This window comes from Montipora capricornis, chromosome 10 (genome assembly GCF_036669925.1).
Source record: "Montipora capricornis isolate CH-2021 chromosome 10, ASM3666992v2, whole genome shotgun sequence".
Classification (NCBI taxonomy): Eukaryota; Metazoa; Cnidaria; class Anthozoa; order Scleractinia; family Acroporidae; genus Montipora; species Montipora capricornis.
In genome coordinates, this window is record NC_090892.1 from 46,288,979 (window position 1) to 46,302,041 (window position 13,063).

At 39.3% G+C, this 13,063-nt stretch overlaps 3 protein-coding genes across 3 annotated transcripts; all 3 read right to left on the reverse strand.

Annotated features, from left to right (window-relative positions):
• Positions 1-529: 529 nt before the first annotated feature.
• Positions 530-7,464, reverse strand: LOC138019047 (dysbindin-like). Its single transcript, XM_068865708.1, has 8 exons — positions 7,338-7,464; positions 6,277-6,409; positions 5,812-5,944; positions 5,358-5,380; positions 4,669-4,809; positions 4,025-4,137; positions 1,050-1,185; positions 530-780 (listed from the first exon to the last, which is right to left on the reverse strand). The coding sequence occupies exons 3-7, from the start codon at positions 5,925-5,927 to the stop codon at positions 1,066-1,068; spliced, it is 513 nt and encodes a 170-aa protein (XP_068721809.1). The 5' UTR covers positions 5,928-5,944; positions 6,277-6,409; positions 7,338-7,464; the 3' UTR covers positions 530-780; positions 1,050-1,065.
• A 1,583-nt stretch (positions 7,465-9,047) lies between these two features.
• Positions 9,048-9,656, reverse strand: LOC138020919 (uncharacterized). Its single transcript, XM_068867815.1, has one exon. It carries the CDS (start codon positions 9,654-9,656, stop codon positions 9,048-9,050), a length of 609 nt encoding a protein of 202 aa, XP_068723916.1.
• A 54-nt stretch (positions 9,657-9,710) lies between these two features.
• LOC138020920 (uncharacterized) lies at positions 9,711-10,961 on the reverse strand. Its single transcript, XM_068867816.1, has one exon. The coding sequence runs from the start codon at positions 10,959-10,961 to the stop codon at positions 9,711-9,713; it is 1,251 nt and encodes a 416-aa protein (XP_068723917.1).
• Between the last annotated feature and the right edge of the window lie 2,102 nt (positions 10,962-13,063).

The window sequence follows — 13,063 nt, forward strand, 5'->3', positions numbered from 1 at the left end:
AAAATTGTTCAAACTTTTTCCAATGAAAGTGTTTCTATCCAAAAAAAATGAATTTCAAAAACGCTTGTTTTGGCTTTCAAATTTCCTGGGCGTCACCATCTTGAATAATTGTGACCTATCATGGTTGCCCAATTGTTGTGATGCAAAGAGTACTTAGAGCACTCAATAGGGCAACCACCACACATCACAATTATTCAAGATGGCAGCGCCCGGGAAATTTGAAAGCCAAGCGTTTTTTTAATAATTATTCACTTTTTTCCTGGATACAAATGCTTTTATTGGAAAAAGTTTGAACAATTTTAATTGTAAACATTATGTTCCGTGGTTTAAAGTTATTTTGCTGTTTTAGTGGAGGTTTCCTTAAAGCCTGTGGGAAAGGAATTTCATCAAAATGTTTAACGAAAGTGGGCGGGGCAGTCACTCGGTAATTCAGGCCCATTCCACAAAATAAATTGGTGGTTTTCGTAGTAATTGGTAAAAAAAAAAAATCGCACATATACAACATACTTTTTTTACCATACTGAGATCAGCTAACCACTCCTTCATTTCAGTCAAGCTATTGGCATTCTCTGTCTAATGGTAACTCAGCTAAAATAGAAATTCTCCCTTTTACATAGCTGCTTACAATAATATTATTCAAAGTCTTTAATATCAAACCTTGAACTCTTTTCCAGTTCAAGGTATCAGTCACTTTTAATTCGACTTTATATTCTTCTAGATCCTAAAATTATTATCTGCTATTATTATCCATATATGAAATTTAGGTAGTCATCCAGGTTTCTGAAAGAAAAAAGTAAGTGAAGTGTTTTTTTTCCTCAAACAGTACCATAACTATCAGGTATTTGTACATCTTCTTTAAACTCTTGGGGGTGGTGACAATTTTATTTTTGGAGCCCTGGGTAATTTCATGCATTACATAATTTCAAACACATTAATCCATGTTGTTGTAAGTTTAAGATGGAACCAAACATTCAAATTACCCAATCATATATGTTAACTGTTGCACTCAGTGCAAGACAATGTCGAAGTAAATAAAATTTTATTATTACCTGCAGCATTATATCTCTAGGTACCGGTAGTTTTCTGTTTTTCAAAGGATTGATCATGACTAGATGCTGTTGTTTCGTCCTCAGATGAGAAAACACTTTGTTGCTCTTTATCCACACCTAAAAGTGCTTCATTGGGCTGAAGACAAGAATGAAATATGTTGTGAGTAAATGTGGGGTGACATTTTGTATTAACAAGGGACAGGAATCAACTTTTATACATGTACATTATCTCATGCTTGCTTGTATGAACAGTACCAGTATTGTTCATATCATAAGAACTTATGCATCCTTAAGTACATTCCAAGGCATAGCTTCAATGTTCTTGAGGATGCCATGCAGACCGAAAGCAAACTGACCTATTGTAGTTAACTATTTTTGTATTTTTTTCAGCTAGGATTGTAATGATGTGTCAATAATTAAAAAATGCCATTAAAACTATACCTTTAAATAAGTGTCATAAGCCCTTTGCAGGACTTACTACCTTGTTCATACATCAACACTATGCTATTAAGCCACAAACCCATGTACATTTGCCTTGCAACATTACAAAAAATGCCAAAAGAGGGACATAATAATGTGGGAAAAACGTATACTTTCCTCTTTGCAATAACTGCAAAGAAACATACAGTAAGCTGAAACTTCTTGAGGGTAAGTGTGTATCAATAATAATTATTATTATTCCTACCCAGTCATCCTTAGGAAGCTTTCACTGAAATATTGCATTAGTCTAGAAAGGTTTCCAAGTTCATGAAAAGCTCCTGCAAAGGGCCCATTGTGTGAGCCGTAGGGTTGTTGAAGGGATCCCCCACAGTGATATCAGAATCACAAGAAAAAATGTGTTTTCTGAGCACTAAAGGGACAACTTTTGATCATTAGGAAACATACTCCAAACGAAGTGCCACAAATCAGTTGTGGTCGATCAATGTAATCCAAAGGCAACACCTAATTTCTCTTTTTCACGTAAATAAACATACCGGTCCTCTGTTCTTTGATAAATTATAGTTAAAGTCATCCTCTCAACACAACATTTGGCCAGAGTATTACCCCGTACACGCCCATCATAGATTCTTCTTCCAAAATACCATTACCATGGCAACAATATAAGGTATTTGTCAGAGCCTTTAATCAACATAGTCTTGTCTTTCTTGAAATAATGGAACGGTGAAATTTTCTCATACAGCATTACCTAATAATGTTATAATAATTTCTAATATACATGTATTTAAAATTAAACAAAATCTGTTGGCCAGTTTCAAAGAAAAATCAGCGTTTTGAAATGTGTCTGTAATCTTTAAATAGATGGAACTGAAACATACATCTCCTAGCCATGAAAACTTCAAACGCTTTGCACCAATGGTTCAATAGTCATTTAAGCCGGCCTCCCTTGGCCTATAGTTCAATGCATGCGCAAACTCGATTGAGTTGGTGACAAACTTTGCGCATGCATTAATGCTGATCTTGTGCACTCCTATTTTTGCTGATTTTGCAACTGCACTCATTTCTGCTTCCAGACGGTAAATTGGTTTTTATTTTTTACACGTTAACTTAACTTAAAATGTCTCTCAAAAAAGAAACGATCGTTTTCAATTTACAAAACATGTTTCGACATACTCATGTCATCTTCAGTTGCAAATGAGCTTTTCAACGGTTGTACATTTGAATTTATGTTAAGATATGTTGCAAAATTACATGTCAGAACTTGCGTACAATTTAAATATGAAGTGTGAAATGCGCAGAAAACAAAAATAGCGCACATAGCAATAAAATAAAAGACAAAAGAACAACGTAATTAAAAAGAAAGAGACAAATCTAAATGCCTCAACTGCTGATTAAGGATGGGATTTTCCCACTTAATGTGCAATGCCTCTTTGATCTTAATTTGGAATTTTGAGGCGGCAGAATCTAAGATCGTGAAACATTCTGTGTTACAAGAGTCATGACAGGCCCTAGATGACTGCAGGTGTCTGTAAACATGCGAAGACTTGTCCGACAAGAGATGCTCACGAGCACGCGTACGTAGGTGGCGAGTGGTCTCGCCAATGTAGCTGGCATTACAGCCAGCACACGAGAATTTATAAACGACACGCGAACGTAGACCTTGCGGTACTGAATCTTTCACGCTGAACATGTTTCTAAGTTTAAATGTACTAAAGACCAACTTAATATCTAAATCAGCTTTGCAATAGTGTTTGAGTAGTTGTCTTAACTTGGTCTGGGCGATTTCAGAAAACCGGCCAACATAAGGGAGTTTATAGAAGTGCGTAGAAGTTTTCCCGGAGTTGGATGAGGCGTCCCGCCCAGTCAGAGAAGAACTCATTTTCTTAGAAAGATACCTGTGGATAATCTTGTCGATCACCCACGACGGAAAACAATTTTTCCGTAGTAAGAAAATAAGCTTCTTGACGTCCAGATGAAAACCAACCCAGGAATTGTTGATCTTATATACTCTGTCTAGTAATGTTCTGACTAGACCCAGTTTGTAATTCAAAGGGGCGAAGCTGAAATAATTAGTAAGAAGACCAGTAAATGTTTTCTTGCGATATACACTAGTAACAATAGATGGATGACCGTTGTCTAGCAATATGTCTAGAAAAGATAATTTCTTATTGATTTCCCTTTCCATTGTGAAACGGATACTTGGGTGCCTTGCGTTGATATAATCAAAGAACAAGAGCGCATCATCTTCGTTATTGAACAAACAAAAGGTGTCATCAACATAGCGTCTATAGAACAAAACTTGGGAGGATGAGAAATTATCTAACCAGGTTTGCAAGGACTGGAGCAAGGGGGGAACCCATGGCAACCCCATCTACTTGGTCTAAAATGTGTCTAAAATGTGTTAAAATGTGTCTTAACATTCATAAATGAGCTGGCACAAGTAGTTTAAGTATTGTGCATGTGGCTTATGCATGAAAACTCTTTCAAGCCTCCTTATTAAGTTGCTTTTTCATGTAACTGTCTCATAACTACCTAACCTCAGCTCCTGAACCAAAGAAATTATCCAGCTCTCTATGAAGTTCAGTATCATCTTCAAACGTTATATCATCCAGAGATCCAGTACTTCTACCATGCAACAATGTGATTGGTTCTATATGATAGTAAAAAATCCACAGAAAATGTCTGACTCTCCATGCCATATATTTCATGGAATTATTATTGTTTTATCATTAGAATTCATCAGGTCTTGCATTCCCTGAGCACCTTCTTGTAGCCTCAATGCACCTTACAAAGTTAAACTCCATGTACCGCTGCTGTACAACACCACTGCTGACTACAATTTAAGTAAGGCTGTCTTGGTTTTGAAATTAGATAATTTCTTGCTCACGTCCAAAAAACAGGTAGCCCCTTTTCACTCTGGGCCCAGTTGTTCAAAAGCTAATTTAATAATGCTAATCCCAGATTAAAATTAACCAACGAGTTTATTTCTTTACTCCCAAAGGCTGTTAAACACTCATCTGATATTCCGCAAAATGTTACATGAGAAGAAGTCAATCTTGAAAAACAACAGTAAGCAAAAGAAACTTTCATCAAAAAGTTGACTAGAAACAAAAGTTTACGCTAATCCTAGATTACATCGTAAGTTAATCTACTTTCAAACAACCGGGCCCTGAAGATTTACCTTCAGTCTTGCCATGCTGTATATAGTAGTTCATTTGCTCCAGGAATGCATCTTCATACACCTGTTGCTTCTCAATGGATGCTTGCCTCTCAAGTTGCTGCAGTTTCACTTCTTTCTTCTCCTTTTCTGATTCAAGTTCCTCTGTGAGATTAACATTATTAATTTCATAACAATAAATTTACTATAATTTCTTTGGTGACAAAACAAACTGACAACAGCCTTTGTTAAAAAAAATCTCCGAGTGTGGGTGTCACTCATACAGCAGAAATGGGAAAATGAAATGAAAGATGATGTAATACAACAAAATATTGCACGCCCTCACATTTCTAAGTCACATACCCAGTGGCATGGCTCAATTAAAGTTCTTATCTAGTCAGGTCATCCAAATTGCCTCAGAATCCAAAGGTCCAGGATTTGAATCAGACTTATCGAAAAAAGTCAATAATAATATTTATTCTCTAGTATCCTATCAAATGACTTCAACAAATAAAACCAATAGTAATAAATAATATTGATAAGAAGAGAAATAGGAATCATTAGGAAATTAATTCTTAAGAATGGGAAGGGAAAACAGACAACCCAATGAGGAATTGCTTTGTCTGGGCATTGCAGCCTGAGGAACAAAACTTGTGATCAAAAGCTTGACTGTAGGCCTTGTGGCCTTGTCGGTACAGGTTCCAGTTTCTTACCTTTCAAAAGCTCAAAGTCATCTCTGAAAAGAAGAAAACAAATTAGATCAAAATTTTTTAAGTATAGAGATAAATACAGTGCTCGAAATTAGCAGTTGTCCGGTCGTCCCAGATTACCAGAAAGTTCACTGGGTGACCAGTTTTTGGTAAATGAAAAGCATGGTTGTGTGCTTCCGGCAATCAATTAATTAATCAGTTCTGTCCTAGTAAGACCCAAACAGCCACAGACGTACGGTTAGGGATATGGGATACCCAGCTCCAACACCATGTGATTGCATTTTAACACAGCGTACATCATAGGGGGCTTCCTATTGGGCAACCAAGCATTTATCAGGGCAATCAAATTTAAGGGTTTAGTTGCTCGGTTTTTGAAACAGGGACAACCGGGATATTTTTTTTTAAGTTTGAGCACTGTTAATATGGCCAGTTTGTGGATAAAAATTTTCAAACTTACTCTCGATTGTGTTTGAGCATTGCCAGTTTGCGCTCTTGAGCAGCCTTTCTGCGTTCTAAGTCCAAAAGTTCACAAACTTCTTCCAAGTCCACCATGCAGTTATCCAGTACTTCCATCTGTCCCCCAATAGCCTCTTTATAAAATAATTTCAACAAACACAATAGTTGGATTACCTATAGATGATGTTCTGTTCAAAATAAAGCTGTGTTCTTCTAGTGTGGACCAGTACATTAATTTTACCAGAAAAATGGTGGCTGTTCAAAGAATTCCTTGCAACAAAATTTCCCAAGTAGACAAATATAGAGGTATGTGTATCAAATGAATATATTAATTTCTAATCTTTTCAAACCCTTGCCTAATAGGACTTGCCTCAAACAGTATCCCAAATTGAATGCTTACGGCTTTGGTCCAAAAATAGAGGGCCACAAACCTGGCCCTTACCCTGGATTTCTGAGATTCACTAACCTATATCAGCCTTGACTGTCTCAATGCTCTGTATAACATCCGGCAGTTGAGCCAGCTCATTGTGAAATGTGGATATGGTTGTATGAAGATTGGAACATTTCTTGGAAAGCTCAGATATAATTTGGTCTGCATTCTGAAAAAAGAAAAAATATTAATTATTCTGCATTACTGTTTCAGAACTGCACGACAAAGGAAGCTTTATCTAGGCATATGATAGTTCAAATTAGTAGTCAGTTTTTCTTTTTCTCTAAACTCCCAGGAAGCGATTAAACCATTGACAATGAAATACCCTGGACAGCCCCCACTGACGATTAAAATCTCTTACATGTACACATGTAATTTGTTGATTTCAGTTTCCAGCTTTCTCTCCCTCTTTACCCTCTCCCAGCCATTTAACGTCTCCCTCTGTCAGTGCTCCATTTATACAAATGTAGGTACAGTTGTATTTAAAGCCACAGCTACACAAATCAGAGGAAAGTTGAAACAGATGTTGAAGTAGCTGAGAATCGTACTTGCGACCTCTGGCTGTCAATAATAATAATAATAATAATAATAATATTATTTACATTTATATAGCGCAGACCTCTATATAAATATATTCAGTTGCGCTGCACAATATTGTTAAAATAAAATTATGTTAAAAGTAACTAAAACGTGAAACTATTAAAAACTACGAACCTATACACAATCAAAGCCAACAATAGCCTAGCTAGAACTAGTTAATCATATATACATGTATATAAAAGATAAGACATGAATAAAATCTATTTGAAAGCTAAATTTAAAAAAATGAGTTTGTTACAGCAGTCTTGAAAGTGTCCAATGTCTTTATGTTGCGACCTGCCGAAGGTATTGCATTCCAGAGATAAGGTGCAGCTGACTGGAATGCACGACCGCCAAGGGTGGGATGGGTCTTAATACTAGGTAACTCAAGTAATAAAGACTCATCTGTCAAAGATGTGCACTAGTCATTTGAGCTACACTTACTGCTCCAATGGCCTTTATTGTTAGATTTGGTCACAATGAAACTTTTATGAATGACAGCAACAATGAGTACATACCTCAGCCCTTTTTGCACATTCCCTTGATGTTTCATGCAGCTGAGCCCACTCTTTTCGATACCTAAGGAGTTAACAGTTATCTTGTCTTGTGTTGCTGTTCAAATCTTTTCTTGGTTTAAGACCAAACCAGTTCAATTTTGATTTTTTTTTTTGTCTGGTATTCATTATCATAATCTGAAACACAGGGAAATCAAAATTGAACTGCTTTAACAAAAATATGAAATACCGGTAAGAAAAAATTGAACCACATCTACGCGAGATAGAGGAATATTCAAGAGGGAGGTCTTGAGAGGGTGAGTTCTGTAAAACGAACCTTTGTCAGCTAAGGATTTAACTTACACCCTGTCTTCTCTCCCACCAACATTACTGAAGGTTAGTTCTTTAAAAATAACAGATTTTAAAATCTATTACCATTAATGTGCGTGAATTTTGTTAAGATTTTATTCCAAAATGTATTTCTCTACTAAACACTGTTTTCTCCATCTGGTGGCACCTAGGTGGTTTCAATTCATCCAAATTTTTGAGGAAATTCTGGTTTGAAGTCAAAATAGAACCTTCTATTATGAATGGTTTGGTTCAATCAAAATGATTTTACAGACCACCGTGGAAGGCGGCCCACTTTGCCTAGTTGAACTAAAGAGTTCCAAACCACTTTTGTTAAGTCTACTAGGTTGTTGCTTCCCTTGTCTCATGCTCACACAAATTTTATTTATGGGCACAAAACTTTTGCGAATGCCTGGTGGAGTGTTCCCTGCCAGCAGAGGTCTCTTTTCTTTTGAGTTCCCTGGAAAAGAGACCTATGCCATGGGTCAAACTCACTTTGATCCAACCACTGTCCACAACCTTGAACAGCATTCTTCAAACCCCATGCCCTATGATTGCTGACTGTGACTTGAGCCTGCTGTGTCCCACACATTCCTTTACAGTTATTCCACTATTGTTAAGTGAACACACACAACATGAAGTATCACGTGAGGATTTAGTCGCTAAGTAACCGCCACACATGTTCAATACAGTGAATTTCAACCCATGCAGGGCAGAGGTATCTTTTCCTGTACTTGTCAGTCCAGCAAACACACACAAAAAAAGAGACCTCTCCGAGAAGGGAAGGTGGAGTGAGTATTGAATGGAAAGCACACACTGTTAAAATTTTGTGTACAAAGATAATGTCAATGAAAACTACGGCACATGAATGAATACCAATGCCTGTTCCACTACATTTTGTCTGTTGTTATGTGCACTAACTTGTCATGTTAACTCATGTTATTATTATTTATTAAATTCTCAACCTCGGATAATGCAATTCTCGTGCTCTGATTGGTTCAATCCCGGTTGTCAACTCATATACCTTTAATAGTTTGACCTTATATGGTAAATGATTGCACTGTCCCGAAGTTGTATGGCACACAAAAGCACTCACGATGTACAGACAATTCCCGGGTTTAATAACGAAAATGAAACAAAAGGTACCAAATAACTGGTGTCACGATCCTCGTGTTGTTTGCGTTGTGTCTCCTCAAAAACCTTCCTATTTCACAATACTTCTCTGTCTCCTATTTCACTTGTCAATCATCTGAATACTAAATGTGACATCCGGTTGTAACGCTAGGCAGTCACGATAGTTCCAGTCACTCTCCCCTGAAAATTGAGTGTCACTAAATTTTCACTCAATCACGATCAATGTCACTTAAAGGCGAAACTAATCAAAGTTCAATAATCTGCCGCCATCAATCTGATTTTAGCTCCTGCATCTACTGCTGCCCTTCTTCTCTCAATGGTTCTGCCTTGTACTGCTAACTCCTCTGTGTTCCCTTCATGTCCCAGTCGGCTTTGTATTTCAAGGGGACATACAAGCTGCAGTGGCCGCTGGATTTGATTTCCCTTGTGCAGTAAACCAACTCCTCGTACGACACCGTCTCTGCCTCTAATGTGTCTCAGAACACGACCTTTCTTCCAATCTCCTCTGTTCTTCCCATCACCAATGATAAGTACAATCTCTCCGATTTCTGGGTAATCACACTCGCCTCTCTTGATTCGGTGACTTTCCATGAGGCCGTGGACATACTCCTTCTTCCACCTCTGCCACACATGTTGCCTTTTCTCATTCAATCGCGCATGTAACTTGGTGACTTCATCTCCGTCCAACTCTATGTCTTCTATGGTATACGCCTCTTGTCCCCACATGATTGCGTTGGGCGTCAGCACTTGTTCCTCTCCTGCTTCGCTTTCCATATACGTCAGGGGACGGTTGTTGAGGTGTCGTTCGATATCCATCACTACAGCTTCAACTTGCGCATACTCAAGGTGTGTTCTCCCCATTGTCTTGTACAAAGTTTTCTTCACCTCTTTGATTAGCCTTTCGTATAGTCCTCCTCACCACGGCGATCTTGATAAGTTGAACTGCCACATTACCTGCTGTTGCGCTAAAAAGTCTTGCAGCGCTTCACTCTTGCGTATCTTCCTGATCCAGGTGGCTGTGGTTTTGAAGACGGATGCGTTGTCCGACACGATGCATTTTGGTCTGGTACGGCGTGTGATGAAACCGTTGAGCTTTCTCTGGAATTCCTCTGCTGTTTGTGACTTAGTCATCTCTAAGTGCACTGCTCGTGATGTTGCACATGTGAATATCAAGATGTGACACTTGCCCTGCTCTTTCTTGGAAATCTTGTGACTGAGGGGTCCTGCGAAGTCAATCCCTGTGGTCTCAAATGGTCTTCCACATTCTGTCCGGAATGGTGGTAGTGAGGCTGTTTCTGTTGGCCCGTATGGTCGTGTGCTAAACACCTTGCACAAGTAGCAGTTATTGATTATCTTCTTCACCTTTGATCTCAGTTGAGGTATCCACCACTCCTCTCTCACTGCGGCCATGGTGCTCGCGACTCCTAGGTGCTTTATGTCTTCGTGGATATGATGTATGAGCTTGTCTGCAAATACTCCCCCATCAATGTACGTCGGCTGGTAACCAGGGATCCTCCCCTTGCATTTGAAAATACCAGTGTTTCCTTCTGTTACTAACTTCCAGCTGGGGCTCTCGATATCTAGTTCCACTCCTGCCTGCTCCTTCCTTATCCATTGGTCTCTTGCGTAACTCAACTCCTTGGTCGTTAACGGCCCCGTTCTCTTCTTCGTTTTGTGTTTCTTGGTGAGTGAGTTATGTTTGAACCGTAGTGCCCACGCAGTCACTCGGAAGGTTCTCCAGAGTTTGCTTCTAGCAAGCAGTACGTCCCACTCATCAGGCTCCTTCTTGGCTGAATAAAGCGTTTCTTCCCTTTCTGGCCTGTGTTCATCGCTACAGCTTTTAGTTTTTTCTAATTCCGGTTGTTTTGGCCACTCCTCCTCCTTTAGCAACCACTCCGGCCCCTCAAACCACTGTCCTCTCTGCATCTTCTCTAGTGAGGCGCCACGGCTTCCTAAATCTGCCAGGTTCCTGTCAGTTGGGCAATATCTCCACTCGATTCCCGTCTCTTGGGTGATCTCAGCAATTTTCCTTTCTCGATTGGATACGAATGTTTTCCATGCTTTTCCAGGGTTGCAGATCCAGAACAGCGCAACCATGCTGTCCATCCACACGTTCACTGAAGTAATAGGCCACTGCTTCAGCGCTGTCAGCAAATTTTTCACCATGTTTGTGGCCATTTGGCCGCCCACCAGTTCTAGCCTTGAAATCGATGTGTTACGTTTTGAAATCCTTGACTTTGACGTTAGCAGCCCCTTCACAAAACCTGTTGAGTGCTCCACTACAGCAATGGCCACCGCTGAACACGCTATGTTGCTGGCATCCGCGAAAACGTCGTACAGCCTTTATCTTGCTGATATCTCTGGCTACACTCCTGGTCACTTTGATGTTCCTCAGCTGACTGCTCCACTTTAGCCAATCTCGTGCATTGACACTGTTCACTTCAGTGTTCCAGCCAATCTTCTCATCGCATGACTCCCTGTAAATTCGCTTGCCCTCCACCATGGTCGGTGAAATTATGCTGAGTGGATCATATACACTTGCCTGCCTTATTGTCAATTGAGTTGATTGTCACGTCATAGATTGGCATCGACTGTTTCTTTGTCCCGTTGACCGTTACAATGTAGCGCGTCTCGTGACATATTGGGTTTAGCTTCAACTGTTTAGGTGCTTCCTTGGAGAGAAAGTTCCTCCCCGACCCCGTGTCTAGATACGCCCATCCCCCGATCTTTTTCATGTCCTTAATGTCCGTCTCCTCTTGGTCGGATTTCTCTTGTCTGAGTCTCCCATGTTTGCACGAGGCCTTGTGTTGAAGATTTCACTCCTTTTCTCCCAGCGTATCCTGGTCCCGGCACCACTTATGTCCCGAAGTTGTACGGCACACAAAAGCACTCACGATGTACAGACAATTCCCGGGTTTAATAACGAAAATGAAACAAAAGGTACAAAATAACTGGTCTCACGATCCTCGTGTTGTTTGCGTTGTGTCTCCTCAAAAACCTTCCTATTTCACAATACTTCTCTGTCTCCTATTTCACTTGTCAATCATCTGAATACTAAATGTGACATCCGGTTGTAACGCTAGGCAGTCACGATAGTTCCGGTCAGCACTTAGCGTTGCTAAACTGAAACTTTTTATGCCAGGAAAGCGAAATTTCTCTTGGTATAAAGCAAAAGAAAAACGTCTTTGTGGAAGTTTGGATCAATTTCGAAGCTAATTAGAAGTATGCGAAAAGGTTAGAAATGTTTTTGTGATGGGCATGCGTCTGTCTGACCACTAGGTATTACACAACATCGCATCTTCATCAAGTTTTTTTCGATTTCGCTAGGATTTTCTCCCTTTTTTCCGCTCATATTTTGTCCTTCCAAACTTTTGGAGTTTAAGCAATTTAATAAAACATTATTATTCCATTCGTGCTTGTTGGATATGAGACTGGTGTTATAGCCCCTTGTTGTCGTCTGTCTTCTGTGGTATATACAGAGGGCCATGTGTTTAGAAAACTCATTACTGGGTTAATCATGTATTACCCTCTCAAAATAAAGAATATTGTATTGTATTTGTATTGTATTGTCAAAAATCGGGATTCAGACGGAAATCGGTGGTATTAATACTGGTTAAAATTAAACAATTTATTGTCTTGATAATGCGTACGTACGTGCTTGGCATTGCTGGACAAGTATAAATATATCCTTTTGATTATGGTATAAGGTTTTGTTTTGGCTTTGCTTTAGACTGTGCTAGTGACCTCAGTTTCTGGAAAACAGCTACTCTAGGATAGGAGTAATTTGGGGGTTAACTCTAGTATAGGGTAGCAAAATCTAGCTGACTAGCTCTGGTATAGGGTAAGGGTTCTAGGGTCCCAGCGGCACATCCCCACCCAGAAATTCCTAAAGTACCCCCCGGGGTTATAGCCAACTCAGCGCTACGTGCTTCGTTGGCTATTTACCATCTCATATCCAAAGCACCCTCATGGAATAATGGTTAAATATTCAACAGAATATTGCATTTCTGATTGGTCAATGATGAAAGCAAAATTTAGGTTATAGAGTGCAATATGGAAGTTCCTATGGAAACACAGCGATGGAGTGGTTTTGTCAAGTGTATTTATAAAAGATAAAAACAGTCTGAACATAACTTGCTTGTGCATTCCATGATAAATTTATGATCACTCGTGATGCTTTGACAGTTCTCAAATTGCAGTTGCCTAGAGACCTTGTTCATAATGGCAGCCAATAAACTGTTCTCCTGTTTTAATGTTAATAGGCCTTT

Excerpts from the sequence above, each read along its gene's own strand:
- LOC138019047 (XM_068865708.1), bottom strand. The coding sequence starts at position 5,927 with ATGGAAGTACTGGATAACTGCATGGTGGACTTGGAAGAAGTTTGTGAA. Across the intron at positions 5,381-5,811 it reads ATGCTCAAACACAATCGAGA|AGATGACTTTGAGCTTTTGA; the intron begins GTAAGTTTGAAA and ends TCTTCTTTTCAG. Across the intron at positions 4,138-4,668 it reads ACAGCATGGCAAGACTGAAG|AACCAATCACATTGTTGCAT; the intron begins GTAAATCTTCAG and ends ACTATCATATAG.
- LOC138020920 (XM_068867816.1), bottom strand. The coding sequence starts at position 10,961 with ATGGTGAAAAATTTGCTGACAGCGCTGAAGCAGTGGCCTATTACTTCA.
- LOC138020919 (XM_068867815.1), bottom strand. The coding sequence starts at position 9,656 with ATGGGGAGAACACACCTTGAGTATGCGCAAGTTGAAGCTGTAGTGATG.